Here is a 25,006-nt window from a genome sequence, read left to right as displayed (position 1 = left end):
CTGAGAAAGATGGACATTGTGCGCATGGAACAATGAGTGGCACGCTAAAAAAGCCGAAGTGATGACTTTTTTTTGTAGTTACGTACTGTTGTCCAAGGGACCGCGCAGTGAGTTGGGTGAGTGCTCGCAGACTCGTGGAAAATTAGAGACAACTTTGCTTGCAAGGGAATATAAGCTTACGCGTTAACAGTCTAGGCCAGACTGCACAATGTGTCCGGTGTCTGAGTATTGCTCCGTTCATATTGAGCATAGTGTGAAACGGGTTCTCATACTTGCTACCTATACTACCCCACAAGTTATACAATAGTAGCCAACACCCGATCGCATGAATTTGGTTTTTATGATACAATAAACATATGAAATCAAGATTGACCCCGTACGCCAGCTAGATTTTTTTACATCGGACAACGATATCAATTTCATTAATTGGTTGAATAAGCATCATTCGCTGACTACTCACATGTAGTGTGGGTCTCTTGATGTTGTATGATTGCGGGCCAAGCACACAGCAAAGAGTCACTAAATATTCGAGCAAACTTTTGTAGCAAAGCAAGGAACATTTTCGAGATTTTCAAGTTACATCCTCGTTTAGACTTGATTTTTTTAATCCTTCTAGCGCCATGCATATATAGTGACCAGCTGTTGAAAGGCAATAAATTTCAACTAAATATCTTATAATGAATATATATAATATCTTATAATGTATTTCGTTCTTGATATTGTGTGATCGCGGGACAAGCTCACAGCAGAGAGCCACTGAAAAGCGTAATATTTCGAGCAAACTTGAGATTGTCAAGGTGCATGCTCGTTTTGTGTTGATTTTTCATGCTGCCATCGCCATGCATAGAGTGACTCTCAGTTGAAGTTGAAATGCAATAAATTTCATACAAAGATGTCAGAATATAATGACAATTGTAATATATGAAAATGGTTCACAGTGCAAAACCTGCCAATGTTCGTTTGTGATCGAGAACCTATAAATTTCTGAGGTTCACATACGGAACGCGAACGTGAACCTTACGTTCACACCATCCCTACTTAGTATCTATCTGGTACACTATGCCGTTATTCTGTACTGTGACTACTGATCTGTCGCCTTGGGGGCACGGTCCGTTTTCTTTGTAGTATTTTTGCAGAACACCGAATCATATGGCGATTATACGCCGTCTAGATAACCCTCCTCTCACATGTTGGTAAAAATTCTGGAGTCGAAGTCACAACGCATTGGTGCAGCTTTGGGACGTGCCATTGCCGTATTTACTAACAACAGGCGGAATTTCGCCCTGTATTGTGTGATAAAACGTGCGCCCGTGCCACTTTCCAAATGTTTCAGTAATAACGTGATACGAATCGTAGGAAATCCTGCGCGTGGATGCAGCCTGCAATTATTAAAGAGGCGACCTCAGTTTAACTGCTGTGATTATTCTATACCCGTTGACCAAATTTACTTACTGACACTTGTACAAATGTACTATTGAGTACTTGTCAGGCTTTCATTTTTTAGATCTACTTGTGATAATATTTTTAATGAGTCTCTGAAACTACTGCTTCCACTTTTAATTTAGTAAAGACGCGACAATTTTAACCGTCTTTGATTGATTTGCGATTTCTGTTATTACGCACCAGTTTCATCACCGCTGCGACAGTGGGAATTGTTGGGTAACTAGGCCTATTTTTCTACCTTAAACGAAAGATTTTGACCTTGAAAAACTTGCTTTCGACCAAATTTTGACCTCATATATGTAAACTTTTTTGACTAAAAAATTGACAAATTGTAACATGAAAAAACTTTATTTTAACGAAATCTGGACCTATAAAGAATTCGAGTAGCTACATCACGCATTATGTTAGAAATAATTAAAATTTGTTGTAGTACAGCGACAGATAGGGCCTACTTTCCAACATTATCGAGTAGGAAATGTCTGTCCTTAATTAGTAGCTTGCAAAGAATGGAGAAAGAATGTTCAGCAACAGCAGTTTTTCGGTGGAAACAATGACACGCCGTGTTACTTCGTTCTGGCAATGTTGTCTACATCACGATTTTTCATCATGTGCTGCTCAATATAAGAACCAATGCCCTCACAGTCTTGCTTTAGTCAGAATATTGCGGTACGTAGAGCATAACATCATGTCAACCAATTTGTTTCATTTGACTGTTTATGGTTCACAATGAGCAGACAATGAGGCGTCTACAACGGTAGGCATATAAAGTAGGCTATAAGCTGTGAAATGTCAAATGATTAGTTCACCGACAGTGCAAACATCTACTGTACAAACGAAAAGCAGGTTGCAAAAAATTTTACTTTGTAATAGTAAGGGCATTTTATGAAATATTTCACAAATCTGTGAACTATATTGTTACCAAACAATTTCTTTACCAATATGTCTGTCAAGGTCCCTTATAACATGTGTTAAAATATTGAAGTTCAACTCTTGTGGGAAACCCAGAAAAAAAGCTGGTAAATTTGACAAATTTGAAAAAATAAAATTGAAAAAAAAAATCTTTATCGGCTATAAGTAACTAAGGATGGGTTTACTAATGGTTTTTCATGTTTCTCAATTGATTGTTAAAATTTACATTATACTACAGGCTGTTTTGTGTAAATATATGTAAGAGCTTCTTGGAGGTACAGAAATATATGTAAATATATGTAAAAGTAATGGCACTGATGGCATAGTTATCTATAGTCATAAGTAGCCTACACCGTTCAGTAATTCGATACCGAACGATTCAACAAATTCTGTATACTGTAATACTGGGTAACACACACATATATAGGCTTAAAACCAGTTCAGTAATCCCTTAAATAAAGTTCTAAGCCATGCAGCAAGGTCTAAAACGGTATTTTCTGTATCATTCCGTTCTATAAGATGGACGCAATTGTACCGAAGTAAAAAAGCGGCTATGAATCCAGCACGGCCTTGTGTGAGTTCATTGTCAATTGTTACTGAATGGTTCGTCGCTGTTTGACCATAATTTCTGATCCTTGGCATATGGATCAGCTTGGATCAGACGCTCATCTATCCAGGTAACACACTATGAGCAGTGGTGTGGGTTAATAAAGCCAACGATCCTCAGTTTCAACATTCCAACTGGAATGGCTGGATGAAGAGAATCAATGGTAATGATGCAAAACAGCGCGCACAGATCGAGTTCTTTCCAGTTATTGAAGGAGACCCTGATGACCTCAAAACCTTCTTCGCCAGTCTTAAAGAGTGCACACAGCGCGTTGGGGTAGCTATAGTGACCGTCGATCTTCCGATTCGACTGAAGGCTATGTATATAATGAAGCAGACAAATTTACCAGTCATTCCAAGGTTGAGTGGTTTTCACTTATTGAAATCTTATCTTGAACCAGTTGGTGACAACATGGAATATTCTGGGCCAGTAGATGTGATCCAATTGATCTATGCTGGAAGCACAACAACCATCCACATCATGACTGGAGGATGTTTTGACAAGGCAATCCCTTCTCACATCCTCGTCGATGCAGCTATCTATCAACATACCATGGAAATTGCCTTAACTGAAGATAAGCGTGGTGACATGAAGTCCTTCATGGAAAAGGTGGCTGGTGGGGAAATGGGATCCAGACACTGTGACCCAGTATTGCGAGTACTCGCAAAAAGAGGAAGAACACCTGCACTCTGGGTAGAGTACCAATACATAGTAGATATGTCCAATGTCTTTATCAGAACCGAGTGACTCGCAGACTACAATGGGAATCTGTCCTGCATTGTTACCGAGATGCTTCACACCTGCAGGCCATCATCAGCGGTTCTCAAACTTTTTTCGGCACGCCCCTTGATAAAAAATTTCGCCCCCTCTTATCGTCAAATCGAAAAGTATTAAAAAGAGCAACCAATGTTTGCAACCCCAATGCATTGTTTGGTGGCACGGGAGGTATTATGGCTGTTGAGACACTTCTCAAATATGTAGTTGCAGTTGAATAATAACATAACCATGTGCAATGATAACATGTAGCACATAGATATTTTAGCGATTTTGGTGCCTAACCCCTTCTATTACCCCACTTGATCTTAGCTCGAACGGACCTGACCACAACGTAAATCAAAAACCAATGGCAGCTACACGCATTTACCAGTTACAATTCATTCAGGGACATCTTCTGATTAGTGCAAGGTCCGGTATCACTCAAAGTCTAGCATCAGTGTGTGGATGGTACGGCGGAATTATGACATTTCAAATCGAAAGGCCTAATTAGGATTATTTCCATTGTTGAAACTGGAAGTTTTAGCACAAATTTATCTCATCCCGAGTTCACGAAAATCATTTCCCTCAGGTGGCTTCGCGCCTCCCCTCAGATGCTTCCACGACCCCCACCCCCAGTTTGAGAATGAATAGGATGGCCATTGGCCATGCAGATCAACCTGGATGAAAAGTCAGTGACGCCGACCTTGGTCGTCATGCCAAAGGTGAAAGCAGGGTTTTATTCACTAGAGTCACGATTCTTTATGACTCCACTTGATTCGAGTCATTTTCTAAAAGTACGTATCTGTGAATTGACTCGACTTCTCGAGTCATTGCGCATGACTCGAACCAAGTCATATGACTCGAGACTCAGACGGCCAAGACCAATATTTTATGGTAATTTCGAAGAAAAGTAAAGTAACCAAACTATTGGGATTTCGTCTAATAGTACTTATACTTGAAAATGCGACCAGAAACTGCTAAAAGTGAGGAAAACTAGTATATTAGAAATGCGAACCATTCGATATCACCAAACAGAGTTATAAAAAAAGGGATTTAACATGGATTTAACTGGAAACTTAGCATTATCAACACAATGACTTGGACTCGGACTCGAGCCATAATACCATGACTCGGACTCAACCCTCTGCTCGCTGACTTGGACTCGGACTTGACTCGGTGGTGAATTGAAAATGAATCGACTTGACTCGAGTCAAAACTATAAAATTGAGATTGACTTGTGACTCGGAGCCTTATGAGTTGGTTACAACCCTGGGTAAAAGCGCTGCCATCGCAAAGAAAATGTCCTAAGGTTTAGGAGTAAAACATTCACATTGACTCATTGAAGTTGTTCAACCGACTGATCATGTTCACCCTGCGGGATATGGATGTTGCGACAAGCTTACAGTATGAGTTCACTCCTTTCCCGCTGTCCCTGTTCAGCAACAAAAATCAGAAGATGAACAAGGCTACCAAGGCAAAATGTTCGAATACAACCTTGTAGGCCCTGAACCACTTGATTTGACTAATCAACCATGCTGGACCCTCATAATTGATGATGGATGGCTTCTGTACATGGTGAAGTGGGGTCAACGTCAGACAGGTAATTACCAACAATTACCCAAGCTACGTGCAGTATCTGGGCCGTTGCTTTCAGAATGTCATTGTGGTCTTTGATGGTTAGAGCAGTTCACCAAAACATGCAACATGTTCTGGTATCTGGGCCGTTGCTTTCAGAATGTCATTGTGGTCTTTGATGGTTAGAGCAGTTCACCAAAACATACAACATGTTCTCAAGGAAGACAGCGACAGGAGTGATAAAACCAGAAAAAAACCTCTAACAGAGGGTGCAGCTTCATAACGTTCACTCAGCGAGTACCTGCAGACCCGGGATTTGATTCATTTACAGAACTTGTCTCCGAACCCCAGCGATTACGGATGGACAATAGGCGTGCATAGATATGAGCCTGATTGCAAAGATTGAAACAACCGAATATACAGCTGCAAGAAGAATGAGGTCAGCACGTGCATTTCAGCCTGTGGAGTATGTAAAGACCCTATAATGCAATAATTGCAGTTACGATGATGTTGAGTCCGAAGAAGGTATAGGCAATGGCTGTTGAAATGTCTGATATTGTGCATGTGAAATAGGCTACCTCTTCACTGAACAATGAACATAGCTATGCAAAATAAAGACGATTTTGTGCATGAATATAAAAGTGGGTGTGGCGTTTTTCACAAAGCAGAGCCTGTAGTGAATTATAAGGGTTAACAACCAATTGAGAATCATGGAAAACCATTATTAAACACGTCCTAAGTTACTTATCGGCGATAAAGATTTTTTATTTATTTATTTATTTATTTTTTAATTCGTCAAATTCACAAAGCAGAGCCTGTAGTGAATTATAAGTGTTAACAATCAATTGAGAATCACGGAAAACCATTATTAAACACGTCCTAAGTTACTTATGGGCGATAAAGATTTTTTAATTTTTTTTAATTTTTTTTTTAATTCGTCAAATTTAACAGCTTTTTTTTGGGGGGGGGGGTTCACACAAGAGTTGAACTTCAACATTTTAACACATGTTATTACACACCTTAACAAACATATTGGTGAAGAAATTGTTTGGTAACAATATAGTTCACAGATTTTCATAAGTTTCCCTTACTATAAACAATTTTGTGACTTACCGCGACAATTTTGACTTATTTTGATATGACCAAAAAATCGCCCTATAGCCTACTTATAACCATTCTGACACAATTTGAACTTACTTTCGTCAGTTGTCAAATCATCTATAATCCCCGTGTCGTCTTTCTTGATTACGTTGACAAATGAATGGACAAATTGATGCTATGCATGAACACTGAATAGTCGACTGAATGCAGGTGCAAATAGAGAAAGCTCCCACTGGTTAGAAGACTCAGGATGGAACTAATTTACTTGCACATATCCGCCATCAACTTCAGCTCTTGATCTCGGACCCAGCATACTCAAATAATAGTCCGAGTTTCCTTTTGCCCACACCACTGGTATAGCTGGACCGTTGTCAACGTTTTTCACATATTGCCCGTGTCTTATTTGGTAATGATCAGAGTACTAAGTTGCAAGATTGCCACCGAAGGTTGGTAGGAATCCGTTGTTTGTGTAGTATTTCATGAGCGCCCTGAAAATGAAAAGCGCATTTAAGTTTCGTTTTTCTTTATGGATCCATCGCTGCGCATCTGATTCGTGCTATGTGAAAAACAATCGTTAAGCATGAGGTGTGTGAACCCGAGACAGACCGACTCTACAGTCTCTTGTCAAGTGTTAGAGGTTTATGAACGCATCCCGTCTCCATGCTGCTCTAAACGGTCAGGCATGAGATGAAGTGAGGTAGCATTACCATACGTCCTCCTTTAGGAGGATTTGTCCTCCTTTTCATGGAAATTGGCAATTGGTAATTCGTTATCCATTCCGGATTTTACTGCTAGGACAATGACCAGTCAACAAAAGTGTGTACATTCAATGCCGAAACAGGCGAAGAAAGTGCAGGAGAGAAGTGAACGCAACCGTTTTGACACTACAGCGAGGCGGCGCCTATGATGTACAAAAACTGATCGCTCTCTAATTCAGAAGATCGATTGTTCTCCTTTCCCTCGGTCGGCCAGCGAGATTGGTGTCAGCGTAATAACCAATCAAATTGTGCTTGATTATCACGCGGCTTCACCGTGACGTTTCTTCTGCCTGGCTTTTCCAGGTTCGTGAGCACTTGAGCGTGGAGCGATTGTGATGTCATAAGTCGTCGGATGTTGTTTACCGCTGCACACTTAAAGTTTGAATTATCGTCCGTACCGGCGAAATGTATTTCGGAGACTGTAGCGATGGAGGGGAATATGAATGAAGTTCTTTGTTGAGATAATTGGGGCAAGAGATTGTTCGGGTTATTTTTGAGTTTTTTTACATGCTTGCTTAGATGTGTATTGGTAGTCACATGATGTTTCGAATAGTAGATCAGTCATATTAATTGCTTGTTTGTGTTAGGCTTGTAAAATAGGACTTGATATAAATGCTGACTTTGACTTTTCCGTAGCCTGAAGTGTCAGGTTGGCGGCAGTGAACAGCGTGATACGTGTCAAGTGCCCTGACCGTTTGCGTACTACGGGCTTGTTGATACACATTTTAATGCTAAACCGCGGAAGAGTATCGTTACCGCGCGCTGAATCTTGACGTGTTGTGATTATGGCTTTGACATCATTTGTTAGTGCATTCATTAATGTAGGCTAGGTATATTAACGAAACATGCGATATACTCAACCATCTTTTTTCTCTGTCTGCATTATCCGTGACTGAATTTACAATCGTTACAACGGTTGCCATTTCAACTGTTCAGCCAAATACTATATCTTGTAATAATTTCTGATTAAAATTTGTGACACTCATTTCAGGTAATCTACGAGTTATTTTATTGCTATATTTAGCCTTTATTTTACGATGGAGACTGAAGCCATGAAGTGACTGCGATATGCACAAATATCTGTATACGTCTGATGGTGAATTGAAAGAAATGCAGCGTTGGCGAAGGCAACAGTTCATAAAATATCGTTCTCTAAGAATTGGTTCAGCCAGCAGCGACAATGTCCTTGATCAGCCGATTATCACTACTAATGATATCTCGCTTTCTGTACATCGATGAATATAAGACCAGTGGAATTACCCAGATATCAGAGGCCAAGCCAAGTCTAAACGTGGGTTTTGTCATTCACAGTTGGGCTCTGAAAGAAGTTAGCGTCCCACACAGTGAGCTGGCTGGTGATGGTAGCACCGCGTTGCCTTGACCCTATACTTCGCGCCAAGGCACAGACTTATTCGATAAACCAGATTTTGTCTGCATTTCAATTCAAGAACAGGAATAGTTGTATCAAACCTGTTCCGGAAAGAACATATCTCCGTATCTCGACTGAAATCAATGTGTCGTTTTATGCATTTTATTTGACTGTCTGTTTGTATTTGACCGGTATTTTGAATGTATGCTCGTGGTTGATCTTATTATAACTAACACGATAATGGAAAAATATTGTCAAATTGTGATGTCTTGCAACATAGGGTTAAGATATCTGCCAGAAAGCAACAATGATTCAGGTAGCGATATAGGGTTACTAGCGGTTGTAAGCTGCAGTAGCGATAGGGTTAATGAAAGGCAACTAAAGGGTTAATGAGTATGAAGCTGAAGTGCGAAAAGTGTATCTTTTGAAGCATCAGTTTGACATCGAATGCCCAAAATACGCCGGGCGATCGCTTCCCATTTTGTTGACTGGGGTAATCCATAGGTAACTGTATAGCCGCTAATGTAGCTTTCAAAAAGTGTTTGTCCTCATCAACCATACTTTGATAATGCTGTATGAAGAAGAGGTCTACAGAGAAGTCAATAAACTTATCAACGATGTCGATAAACAAACATTTCATTTACCCCGATAAATGACCAAACCGTTGTCGGGGATGCTTCGTTTGTGAATAACGCGGTAGTGTCGGTAGTAGATCTAGCCGGCACTAGTCTATAGTGACGTGAAAAGCGTTAACTTTCATTTTAGCCTTAACTAAGTTCGTAAACGAAGCTTGTTTAGCAAACATTCCCACTGTCTATTAAACGTATGACCAATATTCACAATTACTCTAAATACGTGGTTCTGATAGGTCTCCGGTCGCTAAGTCGATCAGCGTTAGCATGTATGTCAGGCGTTGCTGTTGATAGATATTGATATGGAATAACGCCTACACGATGTAATCCCAAGGCTGGCAACATACGGCCTGCGACGGGATTTTAAGCGGCCCGCAGACACTTTCCGGTCTTACATGATGATGTGACCCTCGGATCCACATACATCTTCGAGAAAACTCTTTCAACCATGAACACTAGACAACGACAAAGCTGCGTTCCAATCTAGCCGATGTTTTCGTGTAGTGTTTTCTGAGGGGTTCTACGTCCGAGATGCAGTCAGAGTTGAAAGAACTTGAAAGCGTTGATCGACCACAAATGTCCCATCGACCTCAACAACTATTAAAGTCCATTACGGAATAAATTCGTTGAATAGTGTTTTTGGTCTCTATGCTTTAAACACGAAGTTTGCATTAAACACGATTTATTCCTTGTCAAGGTGGATAAATTCGCAATTAATGTATCGACTCAAAAATCCGGCCCACCAAGTACTTATTTTCCCATATCCGGTCCGCCGACTATCCGATATGTCCCTGAAATTGTATCACACATATATTGCAGATAATTAGTATAAAAGGAAATTATTTCGCTAATTATGGAAGCCAGGACGTCGACAATAGTCGGTCTTCTGGCTGCGCTGATGTTTCTTGCCGGGAAATGCGAGGACACCAAAGAACACGGTATGTTGCGACACTAAATAATTTATTCAACGCTTTGCAGTCAATAGGTATTTCATTCTTTCGCATCCAAAGCAGTTTCTATTTGTCTGCGGTCATAAAACAAAGAGGTAAAGGGGCATCTCGGGCTCTCTAGACCATTAGTTCCCAATCGGCGGGGAATTCCGCTCTGGTAGAGAATTTCGGTATTTCTGGTGGGGAATGGACTCACTTTTGAAAAAATCTTTACAGTCATATTCTCCTTTAGTAAATGTCGTTTTGAAATGCCGACCGAATATTTCATAGCTCATTTGCAACTCAGCGATTCATATCATCAGTGCCTCTAATTAGCGAGAATCGCCCGGATAGCTAAACGCGATCTCCATAAATGTCTTTATTCATTTGTACACCATCATCGGTCACGAAATGTAGTGATAAAAAAAATCTGATTCGTTGTAATAAGAGCTCATATTGCTGAACATGTATTCAATGGAGATCGTGGACTCGCTAATTTATACCACATCCGGACTCGTTACATATGAAATTACATATTTATGTTATTTCAAATTCTTTTAGTATTGTGCGAAAGTGTAGTTTATGGCGGCTTATATATATATCGCACTCATGAGTTTCTCAACATCAGGAAGTTTATCTGACTCATGTATTATTCGGCATTTACGTGTGCAAAGTGATGCTACCCCGCAACAGTTGGAAAATTTTCCAACCCCTCCTATTTTTCTGTTGGCTGCGCACCGGGGTGGATACATATATTTACGGAGGTGCGTTTACGGTTACCAGTTCACCGCTGCCTTATTTTACTGTGTGCTGATCAATTCCTGGGATCTTAACCAGGGCTGTGGAGTCGGAGTCGGAGTCGGTGGAGTCGGAGTCTGGGTAATTTTCGCTTGATGGAGTCGGAGTCGTGAAAACTATAATAGCTGGAGTCGGAGTCGTGGGGAAAATACTGACTGGAGTCGGAGTCGGAGTTGGTGAGAATTACCCTGACTTCGACTCCGACTCCGACTCCAACTTCTCTATCATGAAAACATTTGCTTTCAGAGAATTTTCACTGGAATTTTTATGTATCACCAATCACTGTTATTATTAACCATACGGATCAGGTGCGGCCAGCCCGCGGCACGCAGGCCCATAATTTGGCACACGAGAAAATTAGGTGTGGCCTGCGAGGTAATTCTCGAAATTATTAATGACATCAGGTAAAATTACAAGGCCAACCAAAATTAGATTAGCATGACCGCGAAATTTGATGATGACTAAAACAACAGTTCTGACGGATTGACGTATCCAGGGGCCAGCCACATTTATCCCAGATCTTCGTATATGACCATAAAGTAGAATATTTCATAGCAGATTTATTTGATTTGAAATTTCTCACGGTACTTCGCATGATTCATTGTCACTAGATTTCTTGCATACAGTATTTGAGCCTCCTTCTGAAAATTATAAATACATATTATTCACAGAATTGAGTCTAACTATATTTGCAATTAGGAGATAACGTGTCATCGAACAAACGGCTTCGCTTGTGCACTCTCAGCGAGATCGTCGACAAAACATTTGTACAAAACGATAGAGGCATGTTCACTCATACCGTCGATTTAGCTATTTTGTTTTTGGGGAATTCATGGTGCTTGTCGAGTACTATGGTCATTTACACCAGGCCGATATTCTTCTTATTTTCCGAAACTGCCGACTTATAGCACGGCCCACCTCTAGGCTTTTGTAAGACACCACTGACGCGGATGACGTCGATTTTGCTATGTCTAAACGTCGAATAATCCTGTCCTTGCCAAATGAGCCCAGTTGTATAATGTATACAGATGGGACCCCAATGTATGTTAGCAACATATTTATTGATATAATGCAGTCATTATCTTGCCTGGTTATGCACTGCTCAGTTGCATGACATATTGTTATCAATTTTAGAGCGTATTAATGTAAGTCTTGTTTGCCCACCCCTGATATAGATAAAATTAGACATTTCTTGCGAATTACAACTCAGTTGCACAGGGGAAAAAATCGCAATATGCGTTTTCGCGATGCAGTCAAAATTGATGCAATTTTTGGAATTATACCATGATACTGTGACAGAGAGCAAATGCATCGGCTGGTTTTGTAAAATTGTAAAAATGATGTAAATATGACCAAACGATGATTCCCACTTGAAGAAATTAAGAATATTTGCAGTGTAGCTTAGCTGTTTGGGCCGAACAAATGATTAAGAAAGACTGCAAGTCCCAATCCTTGAATACTTGATTAAGTACATGTAGACTAGACATAGGCTATGGTCTTTGACTACTTAACTAAATTCCATTTATGACCAATGTCTATTAGTAGTAATGACAAAATTAGTAGGTTCAATCTTTTTATTAGTTGTTGACTCATACATAAGAGCTACACTTCGATTTTTATCTACATTTTTATTGTACAGGATTGGATATCGGCCATATTTGAATGATTCATACATGATATTAGAGAGTCCATGTTATAAAAACTTGAAAAAGGAAGGATATTTAGCAAATCTTTCTTTCATGTTAATTGCATAGTGGATAATTCTAGCTGTGCCACAATGAAACAATTTAGCATGCCACCGTTAATCATATGTTTGCTTATGTTTAATGGTTGTATGATAGTCATTCAACCGACAATGTGACAGATAATTTTCGAAGTAAATAGGTAATAATACTGGAGTCGGAGTCGGGAGTCGGAGTCGGAGTCGGTACGTTTAAAGACCCAGGAGTCGGAGTCGGTACGTTTATAGACTCAGGAGTCGGAGTCGGAGTCGGTATATTGAAAATGTGTGGAGTCGGAGTCGGAGCCGGTAGTAAAATTTACCGACTCCACAGCCCTGATCTTAACTAAGCAAAGTCTTGCAAAATTTTATTGGAGGTAGCACTTTAGAGGTAGATATGGATATAGAGATTTTAGGTGAGGAATGAAGGCTCGGAATAAATCGGAAGTGGGGAATTAGGATGAAAAGGTTGGGAACCACTGCTCTAGCTAGACCATTCTTCATATACTGTTGAATCAAGAAACCCGTTGCTAGTATTAAAATTGCCAATTTTACACAACACATGCGTTTGTGTTTTAGAATGTTAGAATAGGCTGAGGACTTCCACGCGACATTGTGTATTGCATCAAGAATTCTTGATAGCAAAATTTGAGGAAAGTAATGACACCTCATGAACGACCTATTGCCTATTTTCTAATACGACAATTTGGAGTAAACAAATAATTTACATCCAAATTTCTTATGATAGTACTGAATATCATACGGAATCAGTTTGACGTCATCATCGGTGTAATTTTGTACCATCATTATATAATTTCTGTTGGTACATTTCACCGCACTAACTTCAAATAGTCCAATTTTGACGGGACCTATTTTTCATGAGAGAAAAAGGGCGCTTAAGAAATTACAACACTACGACACCAGTGGCGAGATAGCGCAGTGCTGAAATCCACGGCTGCAACGCCGATGGGTAGTAGGTTTAGGCCTAGTTTGACCTCATAAACTCTCAAGTATAAGTTGTATGAATGCATAAGCACTTGAATAAGTAGTTCAAGTAGGCAAAATTCACATGAAGTACTTCAAAAAGTAGAAGTAGGCTACTTCATCACTGACCACCTCCGTTGATATAATAGTAGTATTCAACATTTACTGTTGTTAGTAAATATTATCGGTATTAGTACAGTACACAATAGGGATGGTGTGAACGTGAGGTTCACGTTCGCGTTCTGTGCCTGAACCTTAGGAATTTGGAGGTTCACGTACACAAACGAACCTTGGTAGGTTCTGCACTGTGAACCTTTTTCATAGATCACCATTTTCACGTCATCATAACATCTGTCGTTGAAAGTCTTTGCATTTCAACTTCGCACCATTCCATTCTATGCATTGCGCTGGCAGCATAAAAATGAACCTCACCAAACGGACATGCACCCGCCAATCTCAAATATTTTACTTGCTTTGTTACAGAAGTTTGCTCGAAATATTCAGCTTTCCGTTTGTGATTATTTAGTGACTCTCTGCTGTGAGTTTGACCCGCAATCACACAACATCAAGAGTGAAATACACTACATGTAGCATGCAAAAGTAGTTGGCGAATAATGCTTATTCAACCAACCAACGAAATTGATGTCGTTGTCTAATGTAAAAACCTAGCAGGCGTATCGGGTCAATCTTGATTTCATATGTTTATTGTATCATAAAAAAAATCCGTGCGATTGGGGTGTTGGCTACTGCTGTATAAATTTTTGATGGGGTAATATCGGTAGCAAGCACAAAAACCCGTTATGCACTCCGCTCAATATCAAGCAATAGCAATACTCAAACGCCGAATACATTGTATGGTCTTGCCTAGACCGTTGAGGCGTATATTTCCTTGCAACTCCTCGTCGAAATTGTTGGCAAAGCGACGAAAGATATGAATTTTATGGGACTATTATATCATTAGATTGCCCCATTTGGCGTCGTTTGAAACGTCAATACGTACTTCAGCATTGGGGCATTATGTGGTCAATAATATAAGCTATCACTTCACTGAAATGTAGGGCTGGAATCAGCAATATGACAATATGACCTTTCAAAAAGGTTCGCGTTCACACGAACCTGAACCTTTCGGAGGTTCACACCATCCCTGGTACACAACTCTTTTGCCTTTGTCCAGTGGTACAATGTACCATGCAATGTACCAGAACCACAATGTACCAGTACCACAATGTACATTTACAAATAGCATGAATTGAAGAGAAAAGAAAAGGGTCCAAATTTCAATTGCGGTGGTATCTGTTTCGCCTGTGAGATCTGATTGCATCACTTCTCTCTGCTTTTTCTGACAGTGATAAAAGAGGTGGAGGTATTAGTGTCCTCTCCAAAGACAATCCAAACCTGACACGTCGCTTGACTTTGGCAATCAGTTTCTCACAGTAGTCTAAATATAGAAATCAATAGCGCATTTAATGACTATGGGAGTAATACACATGGCAATATAGTTTTCGCTGACGTGGCATCCTGAAGAACTTTCTGAACTGAGCATCCCTTCTTGTACTCGTAATATTTCACCAAATAAAGAGGTGTTACATCTGAACTTACCCGATGCTTCCTTAACACGTCCTCATTAAAATAAAGTGCCGCTAGCTCTACTTTACTGCATCGAAAGCCTGCTTGCCTGTGAAGTACGTTCATAGCATTCCTGTTCAAAATGACTGGAACACAAAACACAGCTATTGAAGGCGTATGATTTTTCCGGCGTTCCCATCCAGTCTTTCCACGTTCTCCCAGCGTGTCCCATGGGTTGAGACTCTTTCGTGGGAAACGTTTTCAACGAAACTTTAGGTTCTGTATAGGCGTCATTCGAGCCCCCGTATGCCACGGCACTCGACTAGTGAGCAACAAAAACAAAACAGCACGTCTGACGTCATCAGACGGTCGAGCGATTTTAAGTCGTTTCAACGGGGGTTGCTGTTTCACGCTCAATATCTTGAAAAATACCCATATTCTGACAAGAAGACATATATTTTCAAAATCTATGAAAATATCTCTACCAAATAATGGAAAGTCGATTACACCGATAAAGATGTCCTTTAAGGGTGATATACTGGTTTCTATAATTTCGGAAGATATTATCTCAAGAACAAGTTGTACACTACACACAATGTACAGTAGCCAACAATCCAATCGGGTTTCCAATAAGGATATCAGATCAAGATAGATCCCGAACACCTGCTAGATTTTATTTTTCACATTATTCAGCGAAGCATTCTTCAAATCAATTTCGTTGATGTAAATAATTGATTGATTGACAAAGCACAACTATCTGACTTCCAACATTTAGTGTGTTTCGTTCTTTCTATTTGTGTGATTGCGTGCAAAGCTCACAGCATATAGTCACTAAAGATTCACAAACGGAACTGAATATTCCGAGCAAACTTTCGAGCAAATAATTTTAGAAATTGGCAAGGTGCACGCTCGTTTATTGCTGAGTTTTTCATTCTGTCAGCGCCTTGCGAAGAGTGATATGAATCTGAAAAGCAAAATGCACCACTTGTATATCCTGAGCGCATGTCACTGGCTGTAACCAATCCGCCCCTTTGACATATAGGCAATTTCATATATTTCACGATAAACCTTGCACGTGTTACATCAGACCTCAGCGTCACCTTATTTCTCAACTATCTATAATATTAACAATAATTTCGCGGGGGAAAACCTACGAAAGTTCTTTGTGAGCGTGAACCTCGGAAATATTAATATTAGCACAGCGAACATGTTCGTGAACAGAAAGTTCGAACCATCCTTATTTTGCGGTAACCTTTCAACGTTCTAATCATCGGTATTTCGCAGATCCACTCGGCTCAAATAACAATCCAGCTCAGAGCTGTAAAGGATTGAAGGGACATAATTCTGCAGTTAAGAACGGGCTATACTACATCGTCGACAAGGAAGCAAGTATTAGATCGATAACGATAATTTTCTGCTCCAGGTGCAATGCGAATACGCAATGGTAATTTTCATCTAGGCGATACTTCTCTCTAGTAACAGACTCATTACGACTCTTGTTATCAAAACTTTATTAGATTCAAAAATCTTCATATTGATCGTATAAACTAAAAACATTGACAGACCTTTCATCGGACTGCTTCGTTGTTGGCATTATTGTGCATACTGCCGTCTCAAAATGAGATTGAGTGAATTGATGACTGTCTCAATTCAAAGATTCAATTTGGAAATGGATACATTCACTCATTCGTTGATACATTCGTAAAGCTCCGACATGACAATGCATACTTACTAAATCTGGATTCAAAACGGAAGCAAATGTACAAAACTAAATCTTTTCAGGCCATGTACATTGATGTAGTCTACGATATTTGCTCAATGCCTGGTATGGTAGTAGATAGGGAATTGAGGTATCGTTGCCCTAGCGTTCCGCGTTTAAGTTGGAACGAAGCCAAATCTATTTCTTTTTCTATATACCGTGGGACAAAAAGTAGAATATATAGAAGTTTTAGACAGGCTTACCATATTTCGAGATCCGAACAAGAGGACACATTTCGAAAATTCTGAAAGCCCTAGTACCGAAATAAAAACTGGAGAAAATTTTGAAAATTTTGCGACCAATGGTACTGTGTTGACTAAAAAAATGTCATTTTTTCCATCTTTACTCCCACGACGTAATTTTTTAGATTGCTTTCCCAACTCCGGCGTTAGCTGCGCCAGAGTCAAGTTTTTTATCGCATTTTAAAAAATTCTGAAACATGAGGACAAATTCCCAAAAAAGAGGACATTTAGGCGTCCTCCGAGGAGACTTTCAATTTGACTGAAGGAGGACATATCGTAACCCTACTTGAAATAAAAATTTATTAAATACTACATGTGATATCTTTCTTAAAATTTTCATTAAATGTTGGAAGAGTAGTCATGGGTAACCGATAGAATAAACCTAAAATTATGATTGAAAAGCCTGCCATGAATGCTGATCTTTTTCTGAAAAAGAACCACTAAAATCCGGATTGATTGCCAGCAGAATCTTTCTTTACATGCAAATAAATTTTTCCTGCGCGATTAAATGGGTCTAAGACGGATGTTTTCTGTTTTGGGAGGTATAAAATAAATTTATATCGACTGATTCAATTTTCTTTGTAACCTTCAACACGAAGAAATCAGCAATGGTTTTTATTGTGAAGCGTAGGACTTGCATCAGGCTATATAGCGACACATATAAATTTTATTCGATATATTCTTGATTGCGAAATTTGTAGCGTCGGGAGTCGATGATAACAGCCAAATCAAGCAAAATAGTTGAACTTAGTAATCATGCTACCACAGAAACACTCCTTCCCACGGAGTCTGAATTTCATAATTCCCCGTGGTATTTTATCGCTTCAACGAGCTATTTTGAAGTCAAAATGTCGACTTACGAGAAATATTTAGGCTATGGTATGTACCCTCAAATTTGTAAGTTCGAGCCTAAATCGAAACTTCATGTTCTGCCAACGTATGAGTTAATATTTATTCTAATTTACCAAGGTGGCAACCAAACATTCTTCTTCGACTTGATATCAGTTAGATTATAGTACACGGAAGAAAAGTTGGAACATCTATGAGTTTTTGAACGTATGTCTCAAAGGTCCTCGAGTCATGCTCCTTTGGACCCACCCAATGGGGACCGATGCTACGCTCGAGTAACAAATTTTGAACCTTAATATATGTTTTGAGAAGGGGGATATTCATGAATATAGCCGCGGTAGGAAGAGCTGGTATCAAAGTATTGAGCTAGCAAAAGATTTGTTGTTATCGGCTTAACATTTGGGGGCCAGAGATCATTTTGTAATTTTTGATCCATCGGTACCACATCTCCCCTACAAAGAAATCGTAAGCATGCAGATTTGCTACGCTGAGGTGTTGCAACGTTCCATAGGCTAAGACTTAGAATACATTGGTCATACGCGACAAAGCTCAGGATTGGGGCGTAAGTAGAAGTCCGATTCGTGCATTCCCCGAGCGTAAATGGTAAATTTTCACTTTTCTTCGAAAGTCTGTAATTTGAATGTTAAACTTTGTTGGGGATAATAAGCACGCGCTGGCGTCTTTTCTTACAGGGAAACGTCTTCCACACATACTGCGACATGGAGGTGGGAGGTGGAGGCTGGAATCTAGTTGCTTCGATCCATGAAAATAACATGAAAGGAAGATGTACTCCTGGTGATCGCTGGTTCAGCGAGCAAGGCGTGTCTGCTCTACACCCACATGGTGATGGATTCTGGGAAAACCGTGCGACTTATGGGATACCCGCATCAGCTACGAGCGACGACTACAAAAACCCCGGCTATTTCAGTATGTACGCCGGTGACATCATGATCTGGCATGTCCCGAATGTCACTCCATTGCCTGACATCAAAAATCGGTAAGTACACACTGAGACATTTCATATTCGTTCGTACAATGGAGTGCTTCCCAAACTGTTTTCATGTTCATTTCATTTTTAGCACGTGTATGTTCACGTTACACCGTACTACCTTGTTTTCTCGACAGCAACTTTGAATACTACAGGGATCACCTACACGCGTCTGCAAGGCCATATTTAGCGGCCACGATCTGATCCGAAATTTCGGCTGAATGCTGAAATTGATATCTATTTCGAATTATCGTTGTTGTTGTTGTTGTTGCTGTTTCGAAATAAGCTATTTTCCAGTTCCCAACCTCAACATTCATCTCCAGCTAAAACTGCTTCAGTGATAACATTAGCATTCAACCAGCATCCATCAGCCCAGACACCGCCAAGATCGAGACGCTTAGAAAACTGCCTAGGCCGCAGCAGCGGCCAATCTTTTTGCTGTTACGGCCGCATTCCAGCGAATGTAATCTCAATTAAATAACTGGATGCCAAATGGTCACGCAACGCGCGAGAATTTTTTTCGAATTCACGAATGAATTTCGTCGTTAATGTTACTAGTTTCACATATTTCCATCAAATATTTATTCCTTCTCAGCCCATGTGATCAGATTCACCGGTAGAGTTGATGAAAGGAGTGTTATCGAAAATTTATGACAAGTCATAAATGATGATGCAACTTTGGTGAATTGTTATTAGTTTTGCTAACCATTGAATGCTATTTCTTGACCTCATATCAGGATTGTCGGTTTAGTGGAGCGATATTGGAATCGCCCGAGCGTACCAGAAATAAATTTCTTTCGTTAGGAACGCACAGTTCCAAGTTTGTATTTCTATAAGGTATTTCAACTTTTATCAAAATCTCACAATAATTTAATAGTTCATTCGTAAATAAAATTTGCATGTCGACGGCCGTCAACACATACTAATTGACATAAACATACAAATTCCTTTCTACCGCCGCGGGTTGGCCACCTCTTGCTTAGGGCTTCCCCACAAGATTAAGCTTTTCCGGAGTAGACGGTCTTTCAGCTGTGGTAGCGTATATCGTTAGCCCCAATTTTTATTCCTTAGTTGCTGAAAATCGTTGTAGGTATCGTGCTCATCTCATAGCGACAACCAAAATGAAACTGTAATGATTATATTTTTGTTGTTTTCGAATTCCTTTAATCAAATATTACTTATATTGCAGTGTTGGGATGACTCGAGTCATGACTTGACTCGAGTCAGACTCGAGTCACCTTTTTCGTATGACTTGACTTGACTCGAGTCACTTTGCTAAAATGACTTGACTTGACTTGACTCGGCGTATCAGAAATGTGGATTGACTCGTGACTCGGAGCGAAATTCACGAGTCAATTTCGAGTCATCAAGCAATCGACGTCAATAAAAATCATTGTTTCTTGCATATGTTCGGATTGTACGCGAAACGCTGGTGTAACCCGTGAGAGCGACCAATCATTCAATGATTGTGCTTTTTACTGGAACCTCCATTGTTCTCACATAAATATAGTGATCGGAAACGAAGTGATCGAAGCTTACAGCTGACGCTGTTGTAAACTAGTATAGTAAAGTAATTTAATAGCAAAATGTCTATTTCTGTTCTCTGTTCTTAACTTAACCAAACTTGTTTTATTGAAATTGAATTCTAACATAGTTTCTATAGTCCTCAGCCATTAGGGCAGGCCCGAATTTTATCATATCAATTTGTAACTGGGTAATGTATTGTTTCTCTATTCTCTATTTTAGCTGGTAACTACAATCCGAGGCTACGCTACTACTTATGTAGTTTAGCATTTCTACGTATATATGAGCACTAAAGCGCCTTCTTACGTGTATATTTAACTCTATATTCGTTCATGAGTCCAGAATAAATGACCACTCAATCTTTATTTCTGACAGCTAGCAAAATGCAATGACGTAAGCATGCCATATACTTCGAAAAGGCAACTTGACTTGAATAGTGACTTGACTCGTGACTTGACTTGACTTGACTCGACTTGACTCGAGTCACCTCCAAAAATCGAGTGACTTGACTTGACTCGAGTCACTTTCGAAAATCGATTGACTTGACTTGACTCGAGTCAAAATGTGCAATGACTCGAAATGACTCGTGACTCGAAGGTAGTGACTTGATCCCAACACTGTTATATTGTAGTATAGCTATGTTCGTTGCCCATGTCAGAGAACACTGCGCTATACTGATGAAATGGATGTAAAACGTGGTCATTAAACTGCGTAAAATATTATCTTGATATTGCCTTAAGGCAGTCCGAGGCAATTCGAAAAATGGCCGGCGACCCGTTTTAAGTTGGTGGCTCCTGGGTTACTAGATCGAAAAAGGTGAAGGCAACTGTGTAGGCTTGGCTATAATTAAATGATACCGAGGTTAGTGTCGAACAAACGGTCGATTTGATGCGATGAGCGAGTATGAATCTCCCTTTGCTTGTCGCGCAATTTGTGTTTTCACAATGGGGATCAATATTATGAGTCTGATTAACACAAGCTGAAATTGAGCCGTAGATAAACCAGGTCAATACTTTATTGAAGAGTCTAAGGAACTTGGGAGAAGACCAGGACCGTAACTGCCGCACCCGCTGTGCACGATCTGATCTAGGCAAATATCTAAATTGCTGGGTACCTTCCCCAAGAAAAAATACGCATACTTTGTAGAAATGAGTATTTCGGAGTCGGCCATTACCGCACCACGACGTACCGAGACATACATAGTTTTAGGCCATGTACATGAGACTCCAAAAGGTGTACCAGAACGATCGGCAGTCAGAAAACCTTGGCCAAAAAGGACTGACCTTATGCTGACCGAAAACTTCGATGCATATACAATATAGGGTACATATATGTTTAAGTGTTTAATTATTTGCCGATGAAAAAATACCAACTTCTAATCGTGTGCATCTTTTACTTTAGTACGTTTTGCAGATTTCAATGTCTTTTGACGTAGCGGTAGCAGTCAGCGGGTCCCGAAATAACATCATGTAACAAATTCATTTTACCAACGGGTCAACCCGAAGCTGTTCAAGTATTATTTACGGGCAGAGCAGGGAGAAGATAAAAATTGATAGCAATATATATGCAATTGCCGATCATATTGACCGATTCAATCAATAATTATATAATATTTTCACTCTTTGCGTGGTTTAGGCTATATAAAATTGCTCACAAAACAGTAAAACAGATCTCGCTGGTAATATAGCGCCAAAAAGGTCCATGGCGATGGGTGTCTGGATGGAGGAGGGGTGGTTAATCACCCTATGGGGGTCCAAGACCAACGTTTTTTGGCCAGCGGCTGAAGAAGTGTTGTTTCGGTCCTTGACATGACACATCCCTTCCTCACTTGTACAACTAGATTTTAGTAGGCCCAGCGTTACTTGGATGTAAAGTCTTAAAATTAAAACCCTGGTTTGGTTATTAATTTTATTCACAAATTCATATGCGCGTTGCAGTTACTCACGTACCACTTGAGGTCTTTCCACTATCACTAGTAGCCTACTACGCGCATTACAACTTTTGAACCACTTGGCGTTATTGTTTCAATTCGCTTAGCGTATAGCAATGGCAAGTAGAATGTTGAATAACTATAATTCATTACATTAGTTGATGAATTTCATCCATAGTCGATAGAATCTAAATGCTGCTTGCAGCCATGATTGCGTTGGTGTATAGGTCAGGAGTCGGAAACTTCCAGCCAGCCATCTGTTTTGACCAATGGTTAACATGCCTTTTTGATTCCGGAGCCCATTTTAAACATCAGAATACGTATAGAACAGCATGAAACTGCGCAAGTAGGCTATGCTTGGAACGGTTATTTAGCATCGATCTATCGACAGACGCGGATTGGCGAGTATGTATGTATGTATAGGGGGAGGGGGGTGCTTCTCGGCTAAGTGAGGCCTTTTGCACCATGCCTATTTTGTTCAATAATACAACTATAAGTCTCTAATGGACAATATAACAAAGTCTAACAGTGATTGTAGCGTGTGAGGACTTTTCAAAAGCGAGCTAAGCGAAAGTGGAATATTGTGTCTATGTGCGGATTGAATTAGATGGACCCTGGCTCGGTCGTAGCGATTGCATGAAGTAACAAAATGGTCAAGCGTCTCTAGTTGATTGCACGTGTCGCAAAGTCCCGTTTCATGAAGTCCAAGTTTATACAGATGAGCGTTTAGTCGACAATGCCCCGTTTGCATCCTAATGAGAATGGACGATTCTCTACGGGAGAGCCGCGGCATGTTCGTATGATCATCGATGCTTGAAAACATTCGTCGATACTGCGACTCAATGTCGATTTGAGTCCAGTGATAATCCCATTTGGTTTTGCAGAATTCGTGGATCAGAGTTCTTGCTTCGTTCGTAGATATGTCATGTTTTTCTATGTTGTTTGGTAGATCGTTCGCTGCGTCTGGCGAGTGGTATTCAATGAAAAAACCTGTAAAGTGCTAATACACATCATTACTGCAATTTAAGTTGTGTGTCGTTGAGTTGTGAAAAGCTCTCCAGTATTCATATTCACACAGGTTTCCAGCGGAAATATATTATATGCGGAGTAATATTGAACTTATGCCTGGCTATCAGCCGTTATTGTGATGCTAGTAAAATTGTATGGACATGGGCTTTTCGCAGAAACAATATATAAAAGTCCGTCACCAGTAAAATCCTAGATATATTAAGATTCTGAAGATACTTTTTAGGGTACAGAAGTTTAATATACATTTTAATAATATATTCATATCATAAATATATATTAAAACCCGAAGGTTTTCGAGCTGACATTCTTTAGGGGCAATCGTCAGCCTATAGAGATCCATCAATCGCGCTTATGCCAGAAGAAGGAGCGTTTGTTCAGCTAAAAACTGGCCACTAGCTGTGCTCGCGGTTTACCCGTACTCAATGTTGTTTTCGTTTCTATGACGTCACAATTGGATGTATGCAATGTAGTTAAATGCAAGTTTTTGAAATTCTCTATATGCTGACAATTGCCCCTGAAGAGTGTCGACAGCTCGAAAAGCTTCGGGTTTTGATATATTTACGATATGAATATATTATTAAAATGTAAATGTATTAAGTTATGTGACGGGTATTCGCCTATGCGTTGACGCGCCGTAGTCTGCAGAAATTCTCTTACCGGTTCCCTTGAGCGGCTTAGGCATAACTGATATCCGTTATTTTGGCATTGATATACAGGAATCGACGAAGAATATTTATAAAAGCAAACAACAACTGCCTACTAGATTTTGTGAAATTTTCAGGGGTCAATTGAAGCCGCACGAAAGCTAGTTTGGAGCTGTTGCGATTTACTAATTTTGACCGATACGCGATGCCCTTTTTTTCTCAGCTCATCGCAATTAATATAATACCTGCCAAATTCTATCCTTTGCGACGTAAAAACATCGCGTTTGTTCAAAACACTTCAAATTGCCTACAGCCAAAGATGACCCTGCCCGGCGTGTTATCACTAATCATATGTGAAGTAATAGTTGAGAATGTCTTGACGCCAAGCGGAACCCGTAAGACTAGGGTCCTCCGAGAAACTAATGGAATGCACCAAACTAAAATACACGTTTGAACTATATTTAGAGCGTTGTTCAAATACTACACTAACAATGGATTTCTACCGACTTTCGGAGGAAATCTTGGGTATTTATACTCGCAACATTTCAAAATAAGAGACGGCATATACAAAGTAAACGTTGACAACGGTCCGGCAATACCAGTGGTGTGGGCAAAAGGCAGCAAACAGTATTATCTTGATTTGCTGGGATCGAGCGCACGAGCTGAAGTCGATGGCGGATACGTGCAAGTATAATCTTTTACTTCATCATTTCCCACCAGATTCATTAGAGCCTCTCCAATAGAAGGTTCGGAGGAGGTTAGGAAACTGTTTATGTCAGCAATATATCATCTATTTCTGCATCGTTTAAGCAGTCAAACCTTTCAGCGTTATGATTTTGCGTAACCGAACCTCGTAATATTACATCGTGTAGTTGAAACCATACCAGCGAGAAA

The 25,006-nt window shown here is 40.0% G+C and overlaps 2 protein-coding genes and 1 long non-coding RNA gene across 3 annotated transcripts in view; all 3 read left to right on the top strand.

The window, feature by feature from the left end:
* LOC145432651 (intelectin-1-like) overlaps positions 1-25,006 on the top strand; it is a 46,589-nt gene that overhangs the window by 20,533 nt on the left and 1,050 nt on the right. The window contains exon 4 of the mRNA XM_080309523.1: positions 24,578-24,800. Coding sequence (XP_080165649.1) covers positions 24,578-24,800 — 223 coding nt within the window. The remainder of the gene's footprint in view (positions 1-24,577; positions 24,801-25,006) is intronic.
* LOC145433415 (uncharacterized) lies at positions 9,386-16,766 on the top strand. Its single transcript, XR_013913096.1, has 2 exons — positions 9,386-10,088; positions 16,432-16,766. It is a non-coding gene; the product is annotated as an uncharacterized LOC145433415 (long non-coding RNA).
* The window catches only part of LOC145433261 (intelectin-1-like), a 105,997-nt gene continuing 99,594 nt past the window's right edge, over positions 18,604-25,006 (top strand). Inside the window, exons 1-2 of the mRNA XM_080310305.1 lie at positions 18,604-18,994; positions 19,077-21,128. Of these exons, the coding sequence (XP_080166431.1) occupies positions 18,717-18,994; positions 19,077-19,131 (333 nt within the window). The 5' untranslated portion in view covers positions 18,604-18,716 and the 3' untranslated portion in view covers positions 19,132-21,128. The remainder of the gene's footprint in view (positions 18,995-19,076; positions 21,129-25,006) is intronic.

The sequence above is a fragment of the Botryllus schlosseri genome, chromosome 1 (assembly GCF_051294905.1).
Source record: "Botryllus schlosseri isolate E-star chromosome 1, Bs_hap1, whole genome shotgun sequence".
Classification (NCBI taxonomy): Eukaryota; Metazoa; Chordata; class Ascidiacea; order Stolidobranchia; family Styelidae; genus Botryllus; species Botryllus schlosseri.
This window is presented reverse-complemented; position numbering and strand designations above follow the sequence as displayed.